At 36.4% G+C, this 14,455-nt stretch overlaps 1 protein-coding gene across 3 annotated transcripts; it reads left to right on the top strand.

Annotated features, from left to right (window-relative positions):
• The first annotated feature begins 3,042 nt into the window (after positions 1-3,042).
• Positions 3,043-13,963, top strand: LOC112511310 (putative transcription elongation factor SPT5 homolog 1). 3 transcript variants are annotated; one of them, XM_025116891.1, is made up of 22 exons: positions 3,043-3,484; positions 8,326-8,564; positions 8,650-8,796; positions 8,899-9,060; positions 9,131-9,214; positions 9,485-9,555; positions 9,668-10,025; positions 10,452-10,607; positions 10,697-10,794; positions 10,868-10,916; positions 10,995-11,147; positions 11,242-11,385; positions 11,611-11,704; positions 11,810-11,971; positions 12,049-12,097; positions 12,195-12,277; positions 12,363-12,441; positions 12,614-12,668; positions 12,742-12,859; positions 12,958-13,101; positions 13,230-13,330; positions 13,515-13,963. In XM_025116891.1, the coding sequence occupies exons 1-22, from the start codon at positions 3,127-3,129 to the stop codon at positions 13,761-13,763; spliced, it is 3,153 nt and encodes a 1,050-aa protein (XP_024972659.1). In that variant the 5' UTR covers positions 3,043-3,126; the 3' UTR covers positions 13,764-13,963. The 3 variants fall into 3 exon arrangements, with proteins under 3 accessions (XP_024972659.1, XP_024972658.1, XP_024972660.1); XM_025116890.1 differs by having other exon boundaries at positions 12,183-12,277; XM_025116892.1 differs by lacking the exon at positions 3,043-3,484 and having other exon boundaries at positions 8,476-8,559; positions 12,183-12,277.
• Positions 13,964-14,455: the final 492 nt, after the last annotated feature.

Genomic DNA, 14,455 nt, shown 5'->3' with positions numbered 1-14,455 from the left:
AATTTTTGGGGAAAATAGCCATGTTTATAGGTATTTGGCTAAAACATGCTTCAACACTCACTGCAGGATGATCCAGGGGCATTCTTGAAAATAGTACGGGAATCTTTTGGGGTCACATCCTCCCTTTTTGGCAGCCCATCTCCTGCAGCTTTTGAGATCTCAAAGGACTAATTAGATATCTAATTTTTGACATCTTCTAGGTAGTTTTACCTTGTCCATGGTTTTGTTCAAAAAGGTGGGTAAAGGTCTTTACCCATTGGATTTTACCCTCCCTTCCTCCACTATATAAAGGGGGGGAGGTCTAGCTTTAGAAGTATGCAATTTGTAAAGAACAATCTTAAAAACACTTGAAGTAGTTTGAAGGTTCTCTTATTTTGAAGTTATATTTGCAAGTATTTCTCTTTTCTTCTTTATAATTCCTTTTACGTTTATTTCTTTAGTCATCTTTTTATTATCTTAATGCTTTCCTTATTATGCTTTATTATTTATGCAATTAATATTAGTAGTTAAAATAATTTAAGTGTCTTTTATAAATCCGTCGTTACATTTATTTCTTCCGTTTTCTTTTCTTCTCTTAAGTTTACTTATTACGGTTTATTTCTATTTTTATTCTTACATTGTCTAGTATCGTTAGTTAATCTTATAATCACGTCTAGAATTTATTTCTTCTTCTTTATTTATTCTTATGCATTATTATTCACGTAATTAATTTTTCAAGAATGATAGGCTAAAAATATAGCTTGGGTGTTGGGTGAAGTTAAGATAAGGACCGGTCTTGTTTGTAGAAATATAAATTATAAATCTTTACAACTACGTCATTCAAGTTTTTATTGTCAAAACATCATCAATGGACAAGTTGATCACTTGTTTAAAAGTGTTAAAGTGTGTGTTGGATTTAGAGATAAACCAACAAGCACACGTCAACTTGAATGATATGGAAGTAGGCTCGAGAGAGTTACTTAGAATCGAGGAGACTCGTTTTCGCTCCATTTAGCTTATAAAAGGAATAGTTTGAGACAATGTCGAGATTCCAGCCTTGCATAGAGATATGAGGGTTGGATCTATGACTGTGTGTCATTCTATATCTCGTGAGAGTACCTTAAAGAAACTATTAGTTGTAAAGATAAGTGATTTTTAAAGCATACTATAGAACCATGTCGTAGCATGCTGTCTACTTTTAGATCGGTTTAACATCTTAACGAATCCCTACACCCCAAGCTCTTTTCTAAAACTTGTTCACAGCAGTAGTGTTTAATCAACTCACCACAAATATTTCCTCGAATTCACYATCTGAAATCTTATCTKTATTTTTAYTATTAAAATGAACTTTTATTCCTTTTTCCCGTGGACGATACTCGGTATTTTTACCACTCTATTACTTGTTAAAGACAATAGTGGGTTGATAAGTGTATACTTGCACTAGTCTCCATTTATTAGCAGTCTGAGAGATTTATTCTATATAAATCGCGTGACAATAGCAACACAATTAATAAAGATCTTTGTACCAAGAATAGATTTCATAGGTTAATTATGTAAAATCAACCGAAAATTGTCAAGAACATAGTTCTAACAAAATATTTAATATCCACAAATTTTGATCAAACTTTTTCAAATTGAAAAAGTAGATGATATTGATTCTTTCCAAAAGAGAAAACAAATCAAATTGAGTAAGAATTGACCACAAATTCTTCCAAAATCAAAAAAAAAAAAAATTGATTGAGAACACAGTCGGTTCAAGAAACAGAACTCAATATTCAAATTTTTCCGAGTTTTAACAAAAATTGAATCAGATTAACACTTGCCTTTTGCTTTGATACCAATTGTTAACCCTATAATCAAGTTATATGAATAAAACTTCAAGAAATCATCAATGGATAAATCATCTTTGTCATTAGACTTGAGAGAGATACAATGCAAATACGATTACACAATGAGAAAACTAACTCAAAGATAACAAAACATAAAAGTATTATATCCAAAGGGTATTTACAAAATAAGCCCCTACAACTTAATTACAATTACAATTTGAACCCCAACACAAATGACTAAACATACAAGAAGTCAAACCACAATTAAACATAATGTTGACTTTCGTTGACCATGTTGACTTTAAGCTTTGACCTCTTCAGTTTTTAAGTTCGGTGATCTCAGATATAATAATATTTGACCTAACAAGTAGCAATAACATAATTACCTAAATTGATTGATGTAGTTGGAAAGCCAAGAATCTATCTTGAATAACCGATTGCTTAAATCAACACTTTGCTTATACAAACTCTAACAGCTTTTGAGGAACACGTGCTGATAACTTGTTGTAGGAAAAAAGAAATAGAAAAAAAAGATAGAGATAATATATATATAATTCTCATTGATTAAAAGTTTTTTTAAATAAGGTTGAATTTACAATGAAAAAAACATCAACTATGATAAATATTAATACTTGAAAAATATTTTTTGAATCACTTCTTCTTTAATGAAGACACATAATCTTCGAACTTTTTTAATTTTTTATTTAAATGTTTAACAATCAACGTAATAACTTTTCATTTTAATACAATTTCTCTTTAGATTTCAATGTTTTAAGGGGTTTTTCGGCAATTGCAGAATGATTTTATGCAGAATAATTAAGTGTTCAGAATGATTAAGACGCTATCATGATATAGTGCAAAATGAAATATAACTGTTCGGTAATTGTTTACAATGAAATTATGGTGTTGAATGGTTAAGTGAGGCCCATGATACAAAATCATTCAGAGGATTTTAAAACCATTAAGAGACATATGTTTTTTTACCAAATAAGATTCATCTCTTAATGATTCAGAGACTGTCTCTTAATGGAACTATTAAGAGATAAACAAAAACCCCTTATTATGTTTTCATGAGAAGTAAGAGGGATAAAATGATATTAGTGAAAGAATAGGGGTAGTTAGTAGAAATATTGCCATCAACCGAACACAATAAGACGTCGGTTTTAGTTGAACACTGATCCATACAAACCCCCAAACTCTGTTTCTAGGGTTTCACATATCGTAGAGCAAAACTTCGGATTGTTTTTATCGCAATCGAGGGGATTCAATTCCTTCATTCAACTCATAAGCTCAACCCAAAAATTCTTCTGGTAGAAGTATGCCGCGACGGCGAGACGAGTATGAAGACGACGTAGAGGACGAGGATGAGGATGACGCCATTGACGACGAAGAGGACGAAGATTATGGCACTAGCCGTGGCGGCGGCGGTGGAAGCGACCGTAAGAGGAGGAGATCTGATTTTTTTGACGATGCTGCGGAGGAGGATGAAGAAGAAGAGGAGTACGAAGACGACGACGAAGATTATGGCGGCGGCGGCGGTGGCGGTGGTGGTGGTGGTGGTAGCCGTCATCGAGGTGGGAAAGCAGCAAAGAAGGCATCTGGTGCCGATTTCTTTGAGCTCGAAGCTGACGTCGATACAGATGCTGAAGAAGAAGAGGAAGAGGATGGGGAAGATGGTTAGGGTTTCTTTATATTTTTGCATCGCCTTACTTTTACTCATTATTTTCGGTATCACAGCCTGCTGCATTTCTATTACATTTCTTTTCTGTTTCCTTACAGCGGTTTGTGTGGTGAATTATAGCTTGTTATTTCTTGACCCAGAAGATATGAGCGTGAATATCAATATGCATCATGTCTTGAGATTGTAACTACGAGTTGGTGCTAACTTATACAACATAAAATGGCCTTAATGTTAGAGGAATTGAAGTAGAAGGATGGTTTACTGATCCATATTACTTGTTTGGTTTATCTGGATTAGAACATTGACGTTGGTTGCTTGAATCCTAAAGCTGTGATACTGAAACCGAGCCTGGAGGCCTAACTTTACTCTAATCTGCATAAGCAGTGTAAACAAGCATGAATGTGGGTGAAAATGGAATAATTGATTGAGATTGAAGTATATATTCATTGGATAGGTCAGTTTACGTCATTGGATAGGTCAGTTTATGTCGAGTAAAATGAGATGTATTAGACTACCTTTGGAAGAGGAGTAAACCCTTTGATTGGTGGGCTGTGATATCTGTAGATAAATTGCGTCTTGGGATCTAATTCTTAGGAATGTACACATATCTTATATTGTCATATCATCGTTTGCTTTCGGGTATACTCTACATCTATCTATAATGTATGATATGGTCCTCAAAAACATTCTCAATGATCAACTGCCTTGTGTATATTGTCTCTGTTGTTCCCGTTGGTTGTTTTCCCATAAGTATCAAGTATGGAATATTTAGTCATGTGTCCGTCTACAGAAAACTATACCTCATGTTGATGGTATGCTTGGGTGCTTGTGGCTTATGCTCTTCAACCACACTTGCAATTGTCACCATCTTATATGCTGGCAGACTGGCAGTATGCTTGGGTATTTGTAGCTGATGCCCTTTCACTTGCAGTAGTCATCATCTTACATCCCTCACTATTTGGCATTTATTGGATATGGGAGTTTGGTTTTCTAGTGTTTAGATCTATCTACAAACTTCCACACATGCTGTAATATGGGTTTCTAGTTTACATGGCTAATCCTTGTTCAAGCAGTGATCAAACTAGAAACTTTGATGACCTGCATGATAAAACTGACTGGTTCAAGTGCAAAATGATTTAGAGGCTTTGGCTCGAATTGGTGCAAAATGTAAAATGATTGATAAGCATTTTGAATGGATATTTAAATGACAAAAAGTATTTTAGCCATCTAAAGCATTTTTGACACAGACTATTTGATAAAACTTAATAAGAAAGCCCAAAAAAGATAAATAAGAAAAAATAAATGAAAACCACCAGTCAGTTAACTACATATTATGAAACTAAAACAATAAATAATTAGAGAACGACATATGAAAAAGGATTATTATTATGGTTATTATAATAAATAAAATAAATTTAAGACCAAAAAGATTGATCATATGAGATATAGGCACACATATGGCTTGTGTTATTTTTTTTTGTTTTCGGGGGTGGGGTTTGGTTAGGGATAGTTAGGAGGAAAAAAGGGGGAGTAGTTGTGGAGGAAGTTGTGAGGACTGGGAAGCGTAGGGGATATGTTGAGAGTTTTGATCATGATTTAGTGCTCTTGTTTGACCAATTGAATCATATCTTAACTATGTGGAGGTTGAAAACTGAAATTCGTTTTATCAAACAACCTAGTCTTTGATGTCTTTGACCTATTTTGATTATGGGGCTCAACCTACACTGGCCCAATTAACACCATCTAAGGGATTTTTTGGCAATTGCTGAATGGTTTGATGCAGGATGATTAAGTGGTCACTGGTCAGAATGATTAAGAGACTCTAATGATATAGTACAAAATGAAATAGGTTGTTTGGTGATTGTTCAGAATGAAATTAGGACTCTAAATGGTTTAGGGAGGCCCAAGATACAAAATCATTTAGAGGGTTTTAGAACCATCAAGAGTCGGACTTTATATTTGCCAAACAAGATTCACCTCTTAGCGATTAAGAGATTGCCTCTTAATGGAACTATCAAGAGGTAAAGAAAAAACTCCTAAGCATTCCAAGGGTGTCAATCTCTTTGTGTCTTTTATGATTCTTGGCTTGAGTTGATAATTGATCGTTGTCATGCTATAGGTCTTTTCTTGGGTGATTGTTCTTTCATATTAGTTGATCTCTTTAGCTCTAATTCTTTGGCGGTTTGCACTTGATACTTTCTCTAGGAAATTCTCTCTTCATGTCTTTTTCGACCATGGTTGGCTTTTCCAAAATAATCCTCTCCCTTGTGGATCGTTTGACGCCTAGGTAGCCGATTTCTTTTTGTTAGGCCATAACTTAAATATTTTCTACTCTATAACTAGTCATCTCTATATATTATTATTTGTTTGGACCACTTGATTCCATGCCAAGGTTGGCATACTACATACACCTACATCAATTGATGACCTCTGGGTACAAGTCTTCTCCGTCCATCTAAAGTTATTGACAACCAAACCCAAATCATGCAATGCCACTTTGCATCACCTAACTGGTAGGGCTCTATCTCTTGTTATCAAAATCCCTCTCCTCTAATTGTGTAATCTCTCATTCACCTAAAGATTACTATTTATGCTACACTCATCTTGCATGCATGTAGTCTTTTAGTAACATAACATCTAATATAACCTATCCTTCACTTTAGTGGCCTTCTTTTATCACATTGGACTTTGAAACTCTTCATTGGTTCATCCATCAAACTTAATGATATAACTAACTTACGTCTTTCTTCACCTTTCGATAATACTGATTCGAGGTAGAGAATGTATGTTATTTCTAACTACATTTATATTGTGCTTGGCATCTATTTCATTGCCTTAGTAACGCACCTTGCATTACTTTTGTTGTACTTTGGTTTGGTTGCTTGATCCAAAACTTTCAGATTTTTAGGCGTTTCTCATCACATCCAACTTTGCATAACATCTTGGCTAGTGATCAATCAACACAATATCGACAACAAAAATCATACACCATGACACATTATCTTATATCCTCTGTGAGCTTTTCTATAACCAAAGATATAGATAAGCGACCTTAAAGTAAAAGGAAAACTAATTGTTTATCATGTTACCACATGATATGGCCTCTACCTTTTTGAGAAGTCCAGAAATCACTCTCCTAAATGTCATTATATGCTTTCTCCAGATCAATCGACATGGAGAGGAAACCTTTTTAGGCCTCTATATCTCTAAATGCGTTGTGTAATCAAGAAAATAATTTCCATTATTGATCAATCAAGCCTAAAATTGAATTGGTTCATTGACAAATAGTCTCAACTCTTAAGCTATGTTCAATATTCTCTCTCATAGTTCCAGTTAATGGCTTATGGAATTGCTCTCATGATAATTTGTACTATATTAGATATCTCATTTAATATTGTAGAGAGTGTACTATTCTTCTTTCATGCTTGCAATATCCTTTTGGTCTTGAGAATAACATTAAATAATCTAATGCTTCATAGTATAGCTACTTCCTGAAGGGCTCTCAAAACCAATACTTGGATGCTAATCTTTGCCCACTTTTTTTCTCTTGAAGCGGTTTTTTTCCTTTCTGTGATGTGGTGTAAATACATTTTTTTGTTATTATCAAATGATGTCAAGCCTCTTACATACTCCTTAGCTTGTCGTCTTAACCCTCTATCATTCTTTGAGCTCACTGTCCTTTAATAGTTCACACTTTTCAATTCTGATGCATTTTCTGTCCCTTATGTTAACCAACCTGTATATATCTTTTGCAGTCTCCTGTTCCTAGTTTACCACATCAGGTGATCTACATCTACCTCTACTTTATCATACTGCTTTTGTTCTCTACACTCTTACAACCATTTAGGAGTTCATACGATGCCATCTTTTCCTCAACAGCCCTTTGTATGTCTTTATTCATCATATTCCACCACTGAGTTCTTTAGATGTGGTCTTTACTTGCTCTTTTTGACCACATCATTCTCTACCATCAGGATGCATGTTGCATTGTCTTTCCTCATATTATTAGCTTCCTGTTCGTTACTTGCAGGCCCTTATTTAGCACACTTGTTTCTTGAACATACCAAGATTATATCGATTTAGTGCCAAGTTTTTGGGTAAAAACTATTTTTTTTCTAAAATCATGTTTAGTGTGGTTGTTGGCGAATATGTTGTGATTCTTGTGAAACTATCACACATGAGTTGTGCAGGTGCATGATCTCATTAAGGATAATGTCTATGTGACTAGTTTTTGTCGCTATTGAAGGTTAGGATGTGAGGATCTCGTTTATGTTCTCAATAACATGTTTGCTTGCTATATGTAATTGAGTTAGTGTGAATATGTCCCTTGATCACACATTTGTGTATTATACATATGTCCCTCGGTCACACATGTAATTTCTGCCTAGGCTAATTGGGGGACTTTTATGTCTCCAATAATTATGATCCTTGAAACAAGCCAAGATCTCATAGGCGATTGCTGTAGTGTCAGATTGATTATTTTCTCATTCCTCTCTTGATTAGTATAGATCAGAGTAAGAGCAAAATATCTTTTCATTGCAAAAGAAGTACAGTGACAATGAGGATGAGGAGCATCTTCACATGTGTCGGTTTTTCCATGTATATATAATGAGAGGCTATGTTTGAATGCTGGCATTACCTTTTTTTATGTGCTTTGGTACTTGAAATTTTTACATGCAATGTTCTTCGTGAACATATTGTTGGGATTCTTTTCATTCTTGGAAAGTTTTTTCATAATCTTCACTTGATTGGGCAACTACTATAAATTTTCATGTATTCATTAAGAACTTCTAATACACGGTGTTTCTGTTGCTGATTGGGGTTTTTGGCATGCAGACTTTATAGTCAATGAGAGAGTTGATCTACATGATGAAGAGGATGCTAGAAGGATGCATCATCGTCCTTTGCTTTCACGTGAAGATGACCAGGAAGATGTTGAAGCTCTTGAGAGAATAATTCAGGAGAGGTTTGCTAGGAATCGTACTGAGTATGACGATGATGATGCGACAGAGGTTGAACAGCAAGCTCTCTTGCCATCTGTTCGTGATCCGAAGTTGTGGATGGTGAAATGTGCGGTATGCTGTAAACTTTTTTTTTTGGTAATTCTATCTTTGTTTGGAACTAGTTCGTTGATCATCTGTTCTTTCCATCATGTGCTAGATTGGTCATGAGAGAGAGGTGGCTGTATGCTTGATGCAGAAGTGCATTGATAGAGGTTCTGAGTTGCAGATCAGATCGGCTATTGCTCTTGACCATTTAAAGAACTATATCTACATTGAAGCAGACAAAGAAGCCCATGTGAAAGAGGTCTGACCTTTGGAAATAGTTATATAGATCTGTTGTTTAGCTGAAGTAACAAGATATCTATGAGAACCTTAATATGATTCTCTTATATTGTTGAGGCTTCAGGCTTGCAAGGGTATGCGTAATATATATACTGGCAGTAAGATTTTGCTGGTCCCCATAAAGGAAATGACTGATGTTCTATCAGTTGAGAGCAAAGCAATTGATCTTTCTAGGGATACTTGGGTCAGAATGAAGATTGGAACATACAAAGGGGATCTTGCAAAGGTGACAAACACTTTTCCTCGCTTTTGATTAGTAAAGTTACCATATTGAACTGAAGCTTCCTTTCTTGTAGGTTGTGGATGTGGACAATGTGAGGCAGAGAGTTACGGTGAAATTAATCCCAAGGATTGACTTACAGGCTTTGGCAAACAAATTGGTGTGTCTAATAGTTCCTTTATTTCAAAGTGCATTTCTATATTATCAGAGGCTTATAGTTTTTTTATTCATTCAGACCCTGTTAATTTTTATCTTCTAAATCATTTATCATTACTCTGCCACAAAGAAATGTTTTATTGGTTGTAAATTCTCTGAAGTGACATGTCTAAGTTACCATATGCATGCCAATTTCTTACGTGGGACTAGAATATGTAAATTGTGACAATAAGTTGTCGGGCCTGGTTCATGGTGTTGTTCTATCAAATCTCAGGAAGGCAGGGAAGTTCCAAAGAAGAAGACATTTACCCCTCCGCCACGCTTTATGAATGTTGATGAAGCTAGGTGTGTATTCTGTAGTATTTTATTGCACTTTATTTGCTAGTCAATGCAGTTTCGTGCTTTCTCAGCATCTCTCATATATTTATTCATCGTTTTTTGCTTGCTTGATGTCCAGAGAAATGCATATCCGTGTTGAACGTAGGCGGGATCCAATGACTGGTGATTACTTCGAAAATATAAATGGCATGATGTTCAAGGATGGCTTCTTATATAAAACTGTATCCATGAAATCAATAAGCACTCAGAATATACAGCCAAGTTTTGATGAACTTGAAAAGTTTCGGCAACCTAACGAAAACGGGGATGGCGACATTGCTAGTTTGTCGACGCTCTTTGCAAACAGAAAGAAAGGACATTTCATGAAGGGTGATAGAGTTATTGTGATCAAGGGAGACCTAAAAAATCTGAAGGGATGGGTGGAGAAAGTTGAAGAAGGCACTGTTCATATTAAACCGAATGCAAGTGGCCTTCCAGTAAGTGTAACCCTTTCACTTGCTTTCTTTATTTTCTCTTTTTCAGCGATGCTTTATTTGAAAGCTGCAAAGTAGTATCTTTTTTCATGAAGTTTGGAAGTAAACATCCCAAAAGATCTGGCCATTATTTGTTACATAATCTTCCTGTGTGTTGCATGCACTATGGTTTATGGTTTATGGTTAGAATAACGAGGTAGACGGCTACTTTCAGATTGCTTTCCCTGTAGTCTTACTATGGCTGATGAGCAAGGCATCCCTCCTATGCGCAGACATCTCTGCTAACATTTCTCATTTTAATAACGCAGAGAGCTTAACTAGAATAGCAGACTTGGGACAACAGATTTGAGCATCAGACATGAGCCATTTTGAATAGAATGTTTTATGTATTTTTGCTAGCAAGCTATTCATAGTTTTCTTGGTTTGCAGAAAACTCTTGCTGTAAGTGAAAGAGAGCTCTGCAAGTACTTTGAGCCTGGGAATCATGTGAAAGTTGTCTCTGGTGCACAAGAAGGTGTGACTGGAATGGTTCTAACAGTTCAGGGGCATCTGGTAAATCTTGTGTCGGATACTACAAAGGAAGTTGTAAGTGAAGAGGATATGACTCTCAGTTCTGATTTTTCTTTATAGTGGAACCAACACTATTTTTTACTGATGCACTTATGCTACTCCAGCTACGTGTATTCTCTGACAATGTTGTGGAGAGTTCTGAAGTAACCTCTGGCATCACCAAGATTGGGGATTTTGAGCTCCATGATCTTGTCCAACTTGAGTAAGCTTTCGATCTGTACAGTATGCTAATTGCTTGGCTAAGTTCAGTATCTTATTTTTTTGATTTTGTGCAGTAATTCAAATTTTGGTGTAATCATACGCGTAGACAGTGAAGCCTTTCAGGTGGGTGTTGACATGTTGTAGCTGATTGACTAGCTGTACTAAAACTAAGTGATTAGTTAATGTAGTATTTCTCTACAGGTTCTGAAGGGTGTTGCAGATAGAGCAGAAGTTGAACTTGTTAGGTTACGAGACATTAAATACAAGATTGATAAGAAAATATCTGCTCAGGATCGTTTTAAGAACACGGTATCAGTGAAAGACGTAGTTAAAGTTATTGAGGGTCCATGCAAGGTGAGTCTTATTTTTTTGTCCCCCTGCTTTTCTCTCTCTTCTAGTAAGGCGTTTTGCATGCTTTGATCATGATACATATTTTTTTCTTGAACAGGGGCGACAAGGTCCTGTTGAACATATTTATAGAGGAATTCTGTTTATATATGATCGTCACCATCTGGAGCATGCAGGGTTTATCTGTGCCAAATCTCAATCATGTGTATTGGTTGGCGGCTCCCGTGCGAATGGTGACAGAAATGTATGTATTATCTGATTCAGTGATCTGCTTTGCTTTTGTTTATTTTTATTTTATAATTCTCGTATCACATTACCACCATCGTATTAGATGTTATCATTTCTCTCCTTTTTACAGATTTTGTGAAGTCGTTGGACTATTAGTTACATTGTTGGTTGTTTATTCAATGTTTCTGTTGGATCAAATCTGATCATTTTACGTGTCTATTCTCTTTACGACCTTCTTCAGGGAAATCCGTTGCAATCAAGAGTTGCTCAGTTTAGGACTCCCAATCGACTTCCACATTCCCCGGGTAGATCTCCTAGAGGAGGCCCACCACTACGTATGTTGTACATACATTAATATTTTTTCAAGTTTTTCATCTTTTTTTATCTTGTTTATTAATTTGAAAGTAGGGTACTCTAATCAGCATTTGTCATTAATGTAGCTGGTGGGAGGCACAGAGGTGGAAGAGGAGGGAAAGATTCCATAGTTGGAACATGCATCAAAATTCGGCTGGGCCCCTTCAAGGGATACAAGGGGCGGGTTGTTGATGTTCATGGCACATCAATTCGGGTTGAACTGGAGTCACAAATGAAGGTTGTTACAGGCAAGTTCTTTCTCCACCAGTTTTTATTTTTCATTTTTTTTAATTTGTCTATTTGCTTATTGTTGTTTGTTTTGCAGTTGATCGTACTCATATCTCTGATAATGTGAATACTTCGACCACATATCGGTATACTCTGATGCACCTGCCTTTTTGTTTCTTCCATCAAATCCCAATAGATTGAATACCTTGTAACTGTTTTATGGTATACCAGTGACACACAGAGGTACGGTTCTGGAAGTGAGACACCTATGCATCCTTCACGAACCCCACTCCATCCATACATGACACCGATGAGAGATCCTGGAGGTTGGTCTTTCATAGCTGACTTCATAATTGTATTAGAAACAGGGAAGTTCTTTTTCATGTTTATTGTATTTAAATGTTCCGTCAGCAACACCTATTCATGATGGCATGAGGACGCCTATGCGTGACCGTGCGTGGAATCCATACACACCAATGAGTCCTCCAAGGTTTGTAGTCTGCTTCGTAGCACATGATTTTATGACGTTTAGACCACAAAATTTATACAAGTAAATTTTGGAATTTGTAAATGGCTTTTTGGCCTTTAATCATTTGAATTGAAATGAATAAATTTCTAGTCTATGTGTGATGGTTAGTGGTAGTAATATGCTATTATTTTAGGGATTCTTGGGAAGATGGAAACCCTGGTTCTTGGGGAAGCAGTCCTCAGTATCAGGTAAGCACTCCTGCCACTTGAGTTGTGAGTTAAATTAAAGTGTGTGCAAGTGATTAATGTTTTTAGTTTTCAGCCAGGAAGTCCTCGTTCAAGAGCATATGAAGCACCGACTCCTGGTTCAGGATGGGCCAATACTCCTGGTGGAAGTTACAGTGAAGCTGGCACTCCAAGGGATACTACCCCTGCTTATGGTAATCAATGTTTTTCCTCGAAGTTGAGAGTGGAACCGTATTTCTTAATTCTCTGATATATATATATAATATATATATATCAATGTTCTATATTACAGCTAATGCTCCAAGTCCTTACATGCCGTCGACACCTGGTGGACAGCCACCAATGACACCAAGTTCAGCATATTTACCTGGTACTCCTGGTGGCCAACCAATGACTCCCGGAGGTGGTGGGTTGGATATGATGTCACCTGTTGTAGGTGGGTTGCAATTTTTTTTATCATAGGTTGAATTATTTCTGGATGGATGGTTAGTATAATATAATGTTGACAGTGTAGATGTTTTAAATTCTTATTAAGAACCTGGATGATTTTGGTGGTGTTCTCAGGTGGAGATAATGACGGACCATGGTTTTTGCCAGATATATTGGTAAATGTACGCAGATCAGGTGACGATGCCGTCATTGGCGTCATCCGTGAAGTGCTCCTGGTATGTAGCTTCGTCCGTTCTGTTTACTAGAAAAGTATGTGCCTGCTTACGTATTTTTAGTAGATCGTTTATCGGCAATGGCAAGAAAATATAATTAGAAGCTGAAGGGAAAAAAGAAAAGAAAAGGGAAGGTCTTGGTTATACACTGTTTTTACTTATTTTTGTGATTTGGGTTGGGTTTCAGGATGGTGCTTGTCGAATAGCGCTTGGCACAAGCGGGAATGGAGATACGATCACTGCAAACCCCAACGAGATCGAGGTGGTAGTACCAAGGAAGTCTGACAAAATCAAAATAATGGGTGGCGCCCAGCGTGGGGCGACCGGTAAGCTGATTGGTGTTGATGGTACGGATGGAATCGTTAAGGTGGACGACACACTTGATGTTAAGATATTAGATATGGTAATTCTAGCCAAGTTAGCTCATTCGTCATAAGTGTAACCTCCCGGCTCCCTCCCTCCCTCAAGTTTGTACATTATTATTTTGGATTTCGATAAATGGGTGTTAGTCTGTCTGTCGGTCTAATGGTTCATTAATTGTTAATTTTGGTCTGTATGAGATGTGTTCTTTGAATTAAGCTGTACTTCCAACCCCATGCTCGGAATATATGATCAAGACACGTAAGTATCCATGGCGACTCTCTGTTTGCATTTCTATTTTATATTCGATGGTCTTTCTTTACAAATGATTGCATATCCCTTCTATGACGTAAAAAGGAGAGATGAGCACCCGGTTGGGTCCGTAACCTGTTGCGGAAGGCCTAGTTATGGTCTGACGTTAGTAACCGGTTAAACCGGTCCATGGTCCCGGTTTTAGCTTTGAAAGATGAGGCTGCTAGTAACCGGTTACGTAAGCCCATTTTTTAAGTGAATATATTATAATTTAATATATTAAATAATAAGTTATGCTCCAATCAAATAACTTCTCTTTATTTGATTATTAATAAAAGAAGAAAAACGGAAAACTCGTACTAAACGTTTAAAAATGCATGAAAAGGGTAAATGTGCAATAAATATCAGGAGTCTTGTCATTTTCTGAAATATCTTCAAATTAGACCATCCACATCCCTGCAATCCATTTACACTTTCAATTGTGCCACATCAGCTTTTGCAATTATCTTCCATACA

This window comes from Cynara cardunculus, assembly GCF_001531365.2.
Source record: "Cynara cardunculus var. scolymus isolate 2C chromosome LG 4, CcrdV1, whole genome shotgun sequence".
Lineage (NCBI taxonomy): Eukaryota > Viridiplantae > Streptophyta > Magnoliopsida > Asterales > Asteraceae > Cynara > Cynara cardunculus.
The sequence above is the reverse complement of the archived record's forward strand: the minus strand, read 5'-3'. Positions and strand labels throughout refer to the sequence as shown.